This window comes from Maniola hyperantus, chromosome 5 (genome assembly GCF_902806685.2).
Source record: "Maniola hyperantus chromosome 5, iAphHyp1.2, whole genome shotgun sequence".
Lineage (NCBI taxonomy): Eukaryota > Metazoa > Arthropoda > Insecta > Lepidoptera > Nymphalidae > Maniola > Maniola hyperantus.
This window is the reverse complement of record NC_048540.1, coordinates 2,615,276-2,631,867: the sequence shown is the minus strand read 5'-3', so window position 1 is coordinate 2,631,867 and position 16,592 is coordinate 2,615,276. Positions and strand designations below refer to the sequence as shown.

Below are 16,592 nucleotides of genomic sequence, written 5' to 3'. Positions count from 1 at the left end.
CACTTGATATAGTCACTCACTTCGAAAGTTGAAAATACTAATTATTAATTCATGGCCACAATTTAATTTTTTTGTGTGATCTAACCCTAAATTCACGGTTTTCAGATTTTTCCCCAAATGTCAGCTATAAGATCTACCTACCTGCCAAATTTCATGATTCTAGGTCAACCTGTAGGTTTCTTGACAGACAGACAACAAAGTGATCCTATAAGGGTTCCGTTTTTCCTTTTGAGGTACGGAACCCTAAAAATCGGTAGGTAGGCTGAAAGCACTGAAATAATAAAAACTTGTTATCATAGCGTTAGATTAGTTTATTTGTTATCTGCTATTTTTCGTTTATAAAAATAAGTTTAGAACATTAGATTAGATTCTAGGAAATGTTTTGTATGGAAATTTACAATATTCAAGTTGCTGTTTCGGCCGCTACATCTGTTGAATTAAATAGGTACTTACTTGGTACGACAATATACTCGTAGTCCACTATAATCAACTAGACGATGCCCCCGACTTCGTCTACGTGTCTGTAGCAAATTTTTAAAGGATGGGCCATGAAAAGCTAGCAAACAGACACACACACTTTCGCATTTATAATATTAGTATGGATGTTGTAGATATACCTACCCACTTTTTAGTACAACCTATTTGCTACATAAAAAAACCGACCAAGTGCGAGTCAGACTCGCTACAATCGTGTTTTATCGACATTTTGCCCCATAAATCAAAAACTATTATGCCTAAAAATAAATAATAATCTGTGGCCCTACCGCGGTTGTTTGACAGCTACAATGTCACGATCGCAATCATTTCTGATTGGTTAATGCTCGCTCACTATTGGCTACAATACAATGCATTGTTGCAACAAGAATGGCACAAATTCAGCCAATCAGAACAATTGAGATTGTAATAATGATTGATGCAGGTTTTCGACAATCGCCCTACTGTTTTAGAATGTACACGTAAAGCCCTTTCATATGATACCCTATTTGGTATAAACACATTTTAATTTTTTTCTTGTGATGTAACCACAAATTCACGGTTTTCAGATTTTCCCCTAATGTCTGCTATAAGACCTACCTACCTGCCAAATTTCAAGATTCTAGGTCAACGGGAAGTACCCTGTAGGGTCTTGACAGACCGACAGACAGACAGAAGTGATCCTATAAGGGTTCCGCTTTTCCTTTTGAGGTACAGAACCCTAAAAATTGACGTTATTTAGTTTATTTGATGCTTTCATGCATGAAGAAATGCTTATCTATTCTAGCTAGTAAAACTTAATTTAGTTTCGCGTATACTCTGCAATATAATTTAAAGTTTAAACCAACAAACAAACACTTTCGTATTTATTATATTATGGGTAGTGATAAATTTCACACTAGCGCGAGTCGCGACGGCCTTCGATTGGGATTTAACAATATACCTACCTATTATTATTACCTACGTCGAAGGTACTTACTTATCACGATACGAGTTCGTTGGTTTAACTCTTGAACTGTAAGATTGAAAGATTTTTTTCTAATTTGTATAAAATAATAATAATCTTTTATTTGGGACCATATAGCGCACAGTTTACAGTTATACAAAACACAAAAATTAATAATACAGTAAAAATTTATCTTGTCTGTCATAACCCCGAATGCGTGTCTGTGGCGCAAAACTGTCCCAAAAAAGGAGAATTGCCTTAGCGTAATGCTGTAGTAGTGTAGTGTGGGTACACTACAAATAAAATATTGTTTTGTTTAAAAGAGGAATGTACCGACTAAAAGCCATTGAACAAATTGACTTACGTACCAAGTTGCCAACAGCTATAAGAAGAAAGATCTATAAAATAATATGCATAAAATACGTCATGGGGCCCAAGAACCGTGTTTGGACTTTGGTGGCACGCTCTTGAAAAAGCCTATGTCTAGCAGTACACGCATACAGGCTGATTGATGGATATGATTGGAATTAAGTCATGGGTTCAATAACGTTTCTTTCCTGTTTTTCGCTAACTTGATCCCACTTCTGAACTCCAAGAGCGTGATCTTTTGGTACCTACATGAAACACTACCTACACGAAGGTTGTCTGGAAGAGATGGCCATGAACGATAACACAGCTTTTATATGTACATAATTTTAATTTCTTCTTTAAAATCTTTTTATTTGTCTTATAATCATCCTTGGCCTTGCCTTGCATTCTCGTTTCTTTGATCAACATTTAAACAGCCCTACCTACTTATAACCATTAAACAGCTGCTTAAAAGAAGCAGAAGTGAGCTGCTTAAAATTTAATTAAAAGATTAAGGAGATACCCTATTTTGATAAGGAACACGCGTTCGTCTCGTGCAATCGACATTTACCTAGTTTGTATTTCAACTACATCTCAGATATAAAACGATAACAGAGAAATTAATTTAATCAGTAGTCAGGACTCAGTTACCCATATTAGTATATATGTACCTATAGTATCAGCATTTGTATAACTGCGAAATGCGAAAGTGTGTTTGTTTATTGGTTTGGTGGTTTTTATTTCAATCACGTCGCAACGGATCGACGTGATTTTGATTTTTTGCATGGATAGGCATAGGAGAGTGACGAAAGTGTGTCTGTCTGTCTGTCTGCTAGCCTTTCACGGCCCAACCGTTCAACCGATTTAGACGAAATTTGGTACAGAGATAGCTTGCATTCCGGGGAAGGACATAGGCATACTTTTTATCCCGGAAAATCAAAGAGTTCCCACGGGATTTTTAAAAACCTAAATCCACGCGAACGAAGACGCGGGTTTGGAATTTTATAAATTCTAAATTTCCGGTCTGGTCTGGTGGGAGGCTTCGGCCGTGGCTATCATCATCACTTACCACCAGGTGATTTTGCAATCAAGGGCTAACTTGTATCTAAATAAAATATAAAATGAAAAAGTTACCTACTGGTACACATACGTCAACAATCAATCAATAGTTTCCATTGTTGTAGATAATACCATATCAGGTATCAACTTATCAGGTATCCTGCGATATCATCATCATGCATATTAGTGGAATTACAAGTTTTATCACACCGACGTAAAAGATAAATAAAGATAAAAGATACAGTTTATCTTTCGTCTCGCGATCACTCGGTTGACATTTGATTATCATCAAAACATTTCACCCGCAGACGGCGATGATTAACTGATAAATGATTATGATAAGGACAATGTCATTGGCCAGTTGCCACACGCGAAGGGAAACGCTGGGCCTCCAAGAGCGTACAATGTACATGGCTATATGACTACATCATGATCAACCCATCACCGGCTCACTACAGAGCACGGGTCTCCTCTCAGAGTGAGAAGGGTTTTGGTAATAGTCTACCACGCTGGCCATGTGCGGATTGGTAGACTTCACACACCTTTGAGAACTCTCAGGCATGCAGGTTTCCTCACGATGTTTTCTTTCACCGTTAAAGCGAGTGATAAACGCACATAACTCCGAAAAGTTAGAGTTGCGTGCCCGGGATCGAACCCCCCGACCTCCAATTAGAAGGCGGACATTCTAACCACTAGGCTATCACAGGGTACCTACATGGCTACATGGTCGATGCATTTTAGCAATGATTTTATTATAGACTTCGCGCGGTGATCACATATTTTAAAATAAAATATAGCCTATGTTACTAAGGAATAATGTAGCTTTATACTGGTGAAAGAATTCTCAAAATCGGTTCAGTAGTTCCAGAGATTACCCCCTACAAACAAACTACAAACTCTACCTCTTTATAATATTAGTATAGAGTTAGACTAGACTACTGCTCGCACCTTTGGAAGGATCGTCACGAAACTGTCTTCTTGGTGGGGTATTCAGGGGGTATCCTTTGTCCACCTAGTGGGAGGTTTTCCAACGCTGCATTTTCCGACGCGGGCCAAGTTTATATTACTATGCATTTAGGCTCTGATTATGTCGATAACTTTGGTTCTCCTAGGGAATTTCCAATGTTCGAAAACTATTTGGAGTTTTTAGGGTTCCGTACCTCAAAAGGAAAAACTGAACCCTTATAGGATCACTTTGCTGTCTGTCTGTCTGTCTGTCTGTCCGTCTGTCTGTCAAGAAACTTACAGGGTACTTCCCGTTGACCTAGAATCATGAAATTTGGCAGGTAGGTAGATCTTATAGCTGACATTTGGGGGAAAAATCTGAAAACCGTGAATTTAGGGTTAGGTCACACAAAAAAAAATTAAATTGTGGTCATGAACTAATAATTAGTATTTTCAACTTTCGAAGTAAGTGACTATATCAAGTGGGGTATCATATGAAAGGTCTTCATCTGTACATTCTAAAACAGATTTTTATTTATTTTTATGCATCATAGTTTTTGAATTATCGTGCAAAATGTCGAAAAAATACGACTGTAGTACGGGACCCTCATTGCGCGAGCCTGACTCGCACTTGGCCGGTTTTTTTAGAACTTATATGCATACTTAATAAATATTATGTGCGGAAGAGATAAAGTAATGCTGTAATGTAATATTATGCACTTGTAGATAAAGTAGGTACTTGTGGTTCTAATACTATGGTTATACTATTTATAGTCACATGATCACGCGTGCTGCACGTGTATTAGTAGTTAGTTAGTTACCTACGAGTATATTGTAGGTATGTTATATTATAAAATATACCTAAAGATAAAATATTCTTTACTAAAATAGATTTTTACTTTATACCTTGAATTTTTATTACAAAATTATTTATTATATTTTTAAAAAGAATATTAGCCATATTAAATGACTAATATTCCCCTTTCCTCTCCAATTAAGCGTCATGCTTGTGCTAGGAGTAGGTACGACAATAGTGCAACGGGCGGGATTTGAACCGTCGACCTTTCGGTTTTCAGTCCACTCCTATACCGGTTGAGCTATTGAGGCTCTCAAATTTTGTATTTAATTGTGTATTTTGTAGTAATAAAACTTGATTTTATGAAGTTTTATATAAAGATTGCAACTATTATTATTATTATAGAATAGACTATAGAGCTCGCAAAACTCAAAATACGTAGGTGTACCTACATACTAATTCTTTATTGGATGGAAAAAAATTGCTGTTGTAGTAGCTGTTAATAGTTTATAAATAAGTATAATATAATAAATACATATAATCATCTTACAAAAATATATTTACCTCTTCGAGAAACCAGTATAAATACATTAGCTTGCATTAAGCTCCAGCCACACCTGCGCGTCATGGATGCGGGAGTGTCCACGACGCGAATCGAAACACATACAGTCAGTGTTTCCATATTATGTAAATCGAGAATTACCGTGTTGAAGGGTTAAAATTACGGTGTTTCTAGATTAAATTACTGTGGATTAGCTAAAAGAATACCGTGTAAATTACCGTGTCATTTTTAAAAGAAAAAAGTCACGAATTAGCTTTTTAATCAGCTATTAATATTATTCTGAATCTGACTCTCCTAGCATAGCAATATCTTTTTCCTATACGGATTTATTCATATTAATATTTTGTTAAATCTCATTAGTTTTACATTTTACTCCTTCCTAATTGCTTGAATAAGGACGAAATACTACTATTACGCAGTATATTATGAATTTTTAACGTGATTTTGTATTACGGTGACACGGTCAAGGTAATGGCCATATTACCTTGACGGTAGATTAGGGCTGAATTACGGTGCATCTACGGTAATTACCGTGTACATGGAAACACTGGTTGATAGTCGCTTTGGTCGCACAGGGTTCGTGAATGGTTTATATGACAGGCCTCCCACGTTCATATTTATGAATCATACAGTGCATCAAAGCTAAATCTAATTTCTTTTACTTTGAATTATTATTCGTGTCAAATGTAGGTACATAAGAAACTTGGTTGCTAGCCAAGGCGCGTGCTTATAGCTTGTTGAGTTACACATAAACATTGAAGACGTGTAGACTAGGGCTTGGAAATCAGACTATTTTTCAGCTCCGGAGTCGGGTTTGATGCTGAGCATTCGAAGTCCGGAGTTCCGGAGTTTCAAAGCTTCGTTATGAAAATCGAATGTGATTAAATAATTTGTTTGATTTGAATGTTTTTTAGGCTTAAATAAATGTTCAAGTCTGTTAAGATGAAATAAAACAAATCAGTTAGAAAAATGAAAAGGAAACTTTATTTTACGATCTGGTATTTTTTTTTCATTCAATTCGAACTCGAATCGAACAAGAGCCGAACTCGCATCGAACCCTAGCCGAACAAGAGTTGAACTCGTATCGAACTCGAATATTTCTATGGAGAAATAAAAGTCGAACTCGAATTGAACTTGAATCAAACTCGAATCAATCTCTAGTAGAACATGAGTCGAACTCGCATCGAATTCTAATCGAACAAGATTTGAACTCGTATAGATCGTATCGAATAGATCTCTACTCTAGTCAAGCAAAAGTCGAACTCGAATAAAACTTAGTCGAACTCTAATCGATCTCTAGTCGAACAATTGCCACCGAACACACAATTCTCGATATCACTAATCAATAATCATCATTAGTCGAATCCCGACAGTGGAGCGGAAACTTTACAGCAAAAAGATCCGTTTTTGCTTTAAATTGTTCTCGGTTTGGATACCCGGTTAATATGAATAGATAATTAAAAAGTACTTAGGTAGGTACGAGTTATTTTTGTTTCTTCGCAAATACATATTATAAACGTCATCGCTGTTTTAGATAAAATTTGCAATAACAAGTTTAAGAAATCTCTAGTTCATAAGGCGCACGAGTCAGAGACGTGATTCAATAACATTTTTTAATGTAACGTAAAGAATGATATAAATATAGACCGCTTCTTTATCACAGGTCATTGCACCTCGATACCAATTTAGATAGGTATATTATGAGGAAACACTTATGTTAATTAAAGCAAACATTGACCTTTTTATTTTTCTGACCTTTCATAGCCAACACAAAAAGCTGCTAAAAGCTTGCAATTACAACTGCATGACGGATTCCTAGGATATTTAATAAATCAGGGGGCACGGCAATGCCCCCGCCAAGACGAGCCAAACTAAAGGACGGGCCACTACGTACCTTTTCTCGATAGGTATTACTCTTACCATTTCAATTATATGAAGTCTAACATGAATTATTCATAGGTTTCGTATCAATTCTTTGAAGATTTTTGTACACGCGTAGGTATAGTTAATAATAATTAGATGTATTTACAATTTATTCTTTGACCAAATAGAATACGTCATAGCAGTTGTTTATAACAAGCACATTGGCGGCCTGAGTTATTATGTAAACAAATTAAGATATGCCGCTATATGTACCTACCATTGATTGTGCATAAATTAAATTTAAAGAATTTTGCTCAACTCTGACCTTTACCGCCGTACTCAGTCGCTAATCGTTACTTAAGATTGAGTTAAAACGAGACACTTAACGTTAACTATTCTTAAGTAACGATTAGGCGACTCTGAGTACGACTGTTAGACTAACAAGATGCTATTTTCAATGGCGCTACCGTGCTAAAAATACACGTCTGGTGTGTTTAGATTTGATTTGATTTCTATTTCGTACTGAAATTCATGATTTGTTGATATTACAAGAGAAACTCTGCCTAGATTTGTTTTTACATTCGTGATTCGTCGATCGTGTCCTCTTTACCTGTAACCCATTATATTACTTAGATTTACCGAATGTAGAAAAATCCAATAAATAATATTTATAACTTTGCTTGTCAAAAAATAATAAAAAAGCTTGTAAACCTCATTAAGTTTCAGGTTATCAAACTTTTACTCGCTTTTATGATTAAGGCCTAGTAAGCATGTGACACGCGAACTTTTAGAAAAGTTCAACGGTTTATATTGAGGTACAAAAACCTAGGCTTTTGGGATTAGGTTAACGACTTGTTCTAGTACCGACCTACCCACATATCTACTTGGAAAATATTCATAACAGAATAAAACGTATAAGTATACATTTGTACTTGATAGAACAAAGATATATAATAATTTACCAGACAAAATTCGTAACAATAAACAATGAAAATAAATTCAACGAGGTAACGCTGCCAGCGTTCTGGGCACCCTGCCTCGTTGCGGTGGTTTAGATGATATTTTCGATCTGTAATTTTTATGTTCTAGAATAAGTCTGGTATTTTTGTTTATTGTATTTTCATTTGAATCTAAAAATAAATAAATAGGTCTAAGTAATTCAACAAAATATTAAAAAACTTTTTATTAGAAAAGGGCTACTATGCCGTAAATGATTTCCTAAATGACGAACATAAAAATAAATAATAATATGGGTCTCCGTACTAAGGTCTGAGGACCAAATTGCGACACCCAAACTGGGTATCTTGTATATTGTCTTTCTCTAAACTAAATTTGGAGTATCTGCCATCCTTTTCTTTTAAACAATGCTAAAAAGGGACAGAACATGAACTTTACATTTAAAGACTCAATTTTAGTGCACGCTACAAATTTAAACAGTAGGCTCGCAACTGTGCGCTAAAATCACGGGTTTTACCATCTTAAAATTAAATTTAAAACTGTCAAAATGCGTCTGCCCTTTTCATATTACATTAGTAAGAAGAGGATGCGAATACTCTAAAATTAGGTTGTGCTCAGAATCAGTACCATTATATAACGAGTTTTGACAGGTCTAATTTATATTTAAAACTGTCAAACTTTCCTTTTCATATAACATTAGTAAGAAGAGGATGCGAATACTCTAAAATTTTGGTGTACTCAAGTCTAGAAGAACCAATATAAATGACTATTTAGTGTTCATCATGAGCAAGTTCAGCGTCCGCCAGAAGGCCAGAAAAGAAAACATCCTGATTCTTCCAGTGTCCACCGGCAGCGGTCGGCGGTCACTGTCCACCGCGTTGGCTGTGCGCCAGCGCATTCCGTAGTAGATAAACATAGATCAGAATGCTTAGTATAAGATTTTACATCTCACCAAGTAGGAACCAACGTTCATAGAATTCGAACGTCGAAACACTTTAGCGTTAAAGTAAAATGGACCGTAACTACCTTGTTTTAAAGTTCAAATTCGTCCATACATCACGTACATCCGAAGCACGTGTATTTTTTTGCTTTCGTAATTTGTTTATTGTTTCTCTGTTTGGTGAAATATTAACACGTTCGCAAAAATAACATTTTCTTATCGTTTCGCGTCACGTTTGCGGTGAGGATTTTTCCATCGTTACCCTACAAAAATAAATATTAGGATCGTGACGATTAAGATTTTACATAAAAGTTACACAGTTTAGTTGCACTTGCTGTTGCGTGACAATTTTAAATAAACCAACCAAGTGCGAGTCAGACTCGCGCACCAAGGGTTCCGTACTGCAGTCGTATTTTTTCGACATTTTGCACGATAACTCAAAAACTATAATGCATAAAAATAAATGAAAATCTGTTTTAGTATGCACAGATAAAGCCCTTTCATATGATACCCCACTTGGCATAGTTATCTTACTTTGAAAATATTAATTACTAGCTTATGCTCGCAACTTGGTCCGCGTGGACTATACAAATTTCAAACCCCTATTTCTCCCCCTTAGGGGTTGAATTTTCAAACATCCTTACTTAGCGGATGCCTACGTCATGATAACTATCTGCATGCCAAATTTCAGCCCGATCCGTCCAGCAGCTTGAGCTGTGCGTTGATAAATCAGTCGGTCAGTCACCTTTTCCTTTTATATATTTAGACAACATGTTATAACTTAGTATGGAATTTAATAAAGCTTATTACTTATTAGTATGTGCAACTCGCAACGATTACATATAACTTTTCTTGTCATAATAATTATGTTAAGAAAATACAATCACATGTTACAACTAACGTTACGATTAACTCCGCGTTATAATATTACGCTTATAATGAATTGATAATATCATAACTATTGTGATGGTGTTATGAAATATAACTGTAACTGGGTCGAAAAATTAAGTAGTAGAATTATTTAACAATAAATGAGGCAAGCCTAGTCAGGTAATGACTAACAAGTCAGGCCTAGTCCTAGTCCTAGACCTAGGTCTACTTAATTGTTATTATTATTTTGTTCTTTATCTGTATTATTAATATTTTTCTGTGTTCCTTATATATAATTTACTTCAGCACTCAGCAACTTAAAGGCAATAAAATTTATGATTTGATTTGATTTAGAAGAAGTACCTACACGTTTCAGGATTTTAAGAACTGGCACCCTCGCACCTATTTTCAAAAAATCCACTCAAGTGAAGCCGGGGTGGGTCAGCTAGTATTCTAATGTCATAATTGATTGATTTAAGTCATGTAAGTTCTTGGACAGATGTCGGCGGTGTCTTTATATTCATTTCCTGAAGTGGGAACACTGGGAACATCTAGGTTAGTAGGTAGTTTTCCTATTGTCTAGCCGATCATGAAAAGTGGTTCATATATCACATCAGTCGTGTATACTGAAGATTGATGCGATTCCTCGTCCGCGTGTTGGTCAATAGCGCATGTCTGCTGTGACGTCATGCGCACGCAGTCCCTACTGCTAACTGCTACCCCTATATTCCGATTCCGAAACTCGATGCGATCGTCGCTATCATTATTAACTGAATTTATGGAATAATCCATACTTAATATTATAAATGCGAAAGTGTGTCTGTCTGTCTGCTAGCCTTTTACGGCCCATTCATTGGTTCAGCCATAGCTTGCATCCCGGGGAAGGACATAGGCTACTTTTTATCCCGGAAAATCAAAGAGTTCCCACGGGATTTTTAAAAACCTAAATCCACGCGGACGAAGTCGTGGGCATCATCTAGTCAACAATAAAGATTATGGTTTCTATCGTGATTCTTTAAGGAGTCTTCATGAAGCATGAAGTTGATAGAAATGATTGAGTTTAGATGCTACGCGAGTTTCTTGCTGGTTCTTCTCTTGTAGTTGTGCTTGGCAGTGTGGCATTTCTTATAGGTTAGAGAAAGGGTTAGCGTGTCCCAGAATTTCAGTTTCTAGACCCGGCTGTTTGAACTGTAGGTACGGAATGTGGCTATCAGTCGTACTCAGAGTCGCTTAATCGTTACTTAAGTTTAGTTAAAACGAGACAGCTATATCTCTCACATAAATCTGTCTCGTTTTAACTCAATCTTAAGTAACGATTAGCGACTCTGAGTACGACAGTTAAACCATCCACCTTATTCTACAGTTCTTGCGCCGTGCGACTTCTGTTTCCTAAAGTGAAATCTGCATTAAAAGGAACAAGATTTGAGTCCGTTTAAGCTGTGAAAAAGAAAGCGGCACGTGGTTTGGCGGAACTGACAGAAGAAGACTTCCATCACTGTTTCGTACAGTGGAAGATTCACTTTCAGCTTTGTAGGGATAGAGGAGGGATGTATATTGAAAGTGACAATACATTTAAATATATAAAAGGAAAAGGTGACTGACTGACAACTCTAACTACTGGATGGATCGGGCTGAAATTTGGCATTGACATGACATTTGGCAAGACGTAGGCATCCGCTAAGAAAGGATTTTTGAAAATTCAACCCCTAAATAGGGGTTTGAATTTTGTGTAGTCCACGCGGACGAAGTCGCGAGCATAAACTAGTATTAAATATGTATGATGTTAAAATAAAATGTTTTACAGCGTCAGTTTCGTTATTTAATAGCCATACGATAAGCTGTAGGTATGTTAATATGTCGGTCAGTCAGTTTCATCTTTTACACAAATGAATAGCTTTTCTATGTGCGGAACACCTCTGGTCCATCAACTTGTGTTTTAGCTATTACCTACAAAAAAAATCTCAGTCAATAGTGATCATCTCATTGCTTCAGTTTCGTGATCAGGGCGCTTTTCTTCACACCTTTGACCTTTCCGCCTGACCTTTGAAAACTTTCCCTCTGTGTGATATTTCATTTTGGTACAAATCTACAATGCCATACAGTCTATTTTAGGTCGTTTAATATCAAGGTCTTAGAAAGTCTTATATCATATTGTTTGTTATGCTCTCAGCGTCACAGTCATGTTTTTTCTTTTCATTTTCCTGTGTACACTTTTGCACTTTGAATTTTGTTTTGGCAATTTTCTCTCCGTAAGAACCATCTCCGTACTTCAAGGAATATTATGAAAAAAGAATTAGCGAAATCGGTTCTGCGGTTCTCGAGATTTGCGATCAGCAACACATTCAGCGATTTATTTTTATATATAGAGACGATGCTAACTAGTCAGATTTAATTTTAGATTTTTATGATTATTATTTTATTTATTGAGATAATGAACAGTATCATGACATGATGACGTAGATACAGGATTTTGACTCTTTAAGAGGGCGCAGTTCGGTACTTTCCTCATACAAACGTAGGAGGGTGATTACTACATTATTTGTTATGTATGCTCAAAACTAAGTAATCTTTATTCTATCTGTCAGAATTCAGAAACAAAGCTAAGGTTAGTGAAAAGGAATGGTTGCTTACTTTATTCTTTTCTTTTTTTCAGAGACAGCCACCAAATCGATCTCCCGCCCTTCGGCCAATACGCCACGGGCATCTTCTTCCTCGACAAGCTTCACCATCAGGAAATAGAGAAGAAGTTCAAGGAGCTCGCCGAAAGCATCGGCCTCACTGTGATCTGCTGGAGGACTGTTCCAACCAATAACAATAGTATCGGTAAGAGTTTGTTATTATATCATACACTAAATCATATACTTTTTGATTTGATATTCATTTAGAATTACATCCGTATTCACAATCATTATACTATGAAATCGCAGTGTGCTCGAAAGCATAGTGTGGATTCCACCAATCAGATTATCGAAAATTGACGTGACAAAATAATCTGATTGGTGGAACCACACACTGTGCGTTCAAGCGCACTGTGAGACCTCATAGTAATGATTGCGACTATGGGAGTTAGAGACTAGCTCGAGCTCAATGTAGGAGGAGCAACGCAAACCTATGGAGTGAAGTGGAGCTGAAGAAGTCCTTTTTTGATAACATCTCAAACTCAAGTTTATTTTCATGGCATATGGTTCAAATTAGTATAATGAAAAACGTAAAGGATGTTCCAAACAGAGCGCTTTTTGTACCGCCAAAGTGAATAAAGCTTAGAATAGCCTCAATAGCTCAACCGGTAAAGGAGTGGACTGAAAACTGAAAGGTCGACGTTTGAAACCCCGCCCGTTGCACTATTGTCGTACCTACTCCGAGCACAAGCATGAGGCTTAGTTGGAGAGGAAAGAGGAGTTAGTCATTCAACATGGCTAATATTCTTTAAAAAAAAATTGTCCTTATGAAAAAATTCTGCACCTCGGTTCCACTCTATTCCATAGATAGGGCGTTTGTGCACTCATCCGTATCCGTATTCGGTATCCTTGATTCTTCAAAATGGTCGTCATACAAATACATAGGTACATTCGATTCGTATTTTTTCACGGATCCGTCAAATTACGGATGAGTGCACAAAGGCGCATAGGCGTTGCACTTAAAAAAAGATAGACAGCTCTCGCGAAGAAAGTTCATACAAATGAAGCCAGTCTATAATTAATTCAAATAAAATAAGAGTTTTCAAAATGGTCCAGGCGTCTTCGAGTAATCGGGGAACATACATTAAAAAAACCGGCCAAGTGCGAGTCAGACTCACGGACTAAGGTTTCCGTACTACAATCGTATTTTATCGATATTTTGCACGATAAATCAAAAACTATTATGCCTAAAAATAAATAAAAATCTGTTTTATAATGGACAAGTAAAGCCCTTTCATATGATACCCCACTTGGTATAGTAATCTTACTTTGAAAGTTGAAATAGCAATATTTGTTCATGACCACAATTTAATTTTTTTTGTGTGATGTAACCACAAATTCACGGTTTTCATATTTTTCCCCGAATGTCTGCTATAAGACCTACCTACAAAATTTCATGATTCTAGGTCAACGGGAAGTACCCTGTAGGTTTCTTGACAGACAGACAGACAACAAAGTGATCCTATAAGGGTTCCGTTTTTCCTTTTGAGGTACGGAACCCTAAAAACTCTATTTGTATGGATAGCGGTATGCAGATGTCAAATCTTGACGTTTTCCCTAATGTTTCTGTCCATACCAAGCGATAGATTTACGCACAGTTAGTTACATTAGAGACTGAGGTGGAAGAGCCGATTTCCTGTCTATCTTTTTAGTCTGAGCTCTTAGGTATATTACATTTTGTTAATCATATCAAAAGAATAAATGTATTTCTACGCAAATTTTTGTGTTGTTCTTAACTATACAGATACATTAGTAAATGTTAAATTATGCAGATTCATTGTTGATTCTCATAGTTTAGATTCTCATAGTAATTTTTTGTTAAATGTTAAATGCAAATGTTTAAAATTGCTCGTAACGGCTTTTAAATATTTCACAATGAAATGAAAAATATGAATTGTTATTTCATAATTAGTACCTACTTATTTTAAGTTTGTCTTATGAATAGCCAAGAGCTGTTGGTAAAATGTTTTATCATTCATTTCAAAATACGTTTCCTTAATCCTACCACAAGAAGACAACACAAGAACCTTTTAAATACGGAGTTCCTACTTTTTTTTATAAGCCTACTTACCTACCTCTATTTTTATTATATCTTTTTTTTGATTTTTTTGTTACTTTTTTTAAATTTTTATAACAAACTTTATAACTCCTTTTTATAACAAACTAGCTGCCCCGGCGAACTTCGTACCGCTTGACAGTCGATTCTTTTTCAGGATTTTTTTTTAAATTTTTCTCTCCGTAAGAACCATCCCCGTACTTCAAGGAATATTATGAAAAAAGAATTAGCCAAATCGGTTCAGCTGTTCTCGAGATTTGCGATCAGCAACACATTTTGCGATTCATTTTTATATATATAACAGATATTATTAAGAAGAGGTAACAAAGACTTGTGTTAGTATTTTGTAAACTACGGGTCAATTTTCCAAGACCTACAAAGAGACTTATTCGTTCCAGAAGTCAATAGCTATCTTGTGGCTATCAAGATCGGTTTAGTGTAGAAACCAAACAGATGGACCTAAAGTTATAATGTGGCTAATTCTGATGAACACAATCTTTAAACTATACGGTCTAAAGCTTGTGCTACCCTTATCCGCAGGGAGCATTAAGACAGGGATAGCAATACATTTAGAACTGTCATTTAATTTAGTTTAGATTGTGTACATCAGAACCACAGACAGATCTAGCTACAGTCTCGTTTATTTATCAATTCAATATTATTTCGTTTCAATTAGTAAGTTTATTTGAGTAAAAATATTTCTATTTATATTAATAAGTTACCTACGGCTAAAGCTAAAGTGCGGTTAAATCTAGTTTTAGCCGGCTACAACTAGATGCGTCCGGTAGCGGTAATGTTGGTTAACTACCTAGGTTATCCTATTTATTGATGATTAAAACTGGGTGTAGCAGGTTACATTTGACTAAACAATATTTGCCTACTTATTTGGAAAATTGTAGATTGCATCCAGAATGAAATCTGGTTACCCCGACGCCATTAAGTCTTGCCTATCCTACTCCTAGAGTGTTTTTGTAAAGTGCGTAGCCTAAAGCTCGCGGAGGTCCTGAATGAAACGAGCTTATGAGGCCGAACGGAGCGAAAGGAACCACCGTCATCCCTAGCGAAACAAAGGTCGAGTAGGTAAAGCTGAATGAAGGGACCACGAAGAGACCAATTCTAGTCGAATGCAACTGATACACCTGAGATTAACCAACTATTACCGGCCGCAACTAGTTGTAACCGGATTAAACTAGGTGCAGCCGCTCTTTGGTTTCAACCGTAACATTATTTAATCATATGAAGCCGTTACGATCAGTTATGGATATCATTTTAATTTTCGAATTGTTTCGATATCACATATCACCGAACATTTGTCCAGCTTTGCATATGCATATGCATACAAGGGCAGTTTGCGAGTGTGCGAATATCATTCCAGGTCACTAGTGTACACTAGTCCTAAGTCGGTCCTAACGCGGCCCAGCGGTCTTGCGATGCTTGACCTAACGGTTTGTTTAATTTAAAAACTCTGAAGTGTTTCTCATAGAGAAATTCACATCATTCTATTAAATATAAAATTCATTTCATTAAGCCAAATGGTAGTGGTAGAAAATATTATTTCGTTTGTAGCATCGTGGATTTCTAACGACTACATGTTTTTTTTGGAGTAGAAATTAGAAAGCATTAACATGGCTCGTTAATTGTAAAACTAAGACGATTATAATGAAACAAACCCCAATATTAAAGTTCTCACTGGGTTAGTTCTGAGTCTGTCATTGGACTCCGAGAAACTGGTACCTAACCAAGTTATCAACCAAAAAAACCTTGTTGAAATTGGCTTAAGTATATCATTTGGGAATTAGGTTTTTTTAAATTATAATAATTACTTTAATAGGAAGCCAACGGTATACAAATATCTTTTTTTAATATCTAAATTAAAGGTAAAAAAAACTACATTTAATTAAAACTAAAATAAATCAAATTATGAATTATGCCACAAACTAAGATAGCAAAAAGTAAATGTAGGATGTAAAAGCTCCTGGGAGTTTTTACACCAGGGATTCAGGATAAATAAACAGAAATCTGAAATACTCTTATATTGCATGCACGTTGTATACTATTACCGAGTTTGATGTGAGTTTTTCTAACGTGATAACCTACT

General features: G+C 36.0%; 1 protein-coding gene across 1 annotated transcript in view; it reads left to right on the top strand.

Moving 5' to 3' along the window:
- LOC117982670 (uncharacterized) overlaps positions 1-16,592 on the top strand; it is a 69,390-nt gene that overhangs the window by 14,103 nt on the left and 38,695 nt on the right. The window contains exon 4 of the mRNA XM_034969042.2: positions 12,414-12,583. Coding sequence (XP_034824933.1) covers positions 12,414-12,583 — 170 coding nt within the window. The remainder of the gene's footprint in view (positions 1-12,413; positions 12,584-16,592) is intronic.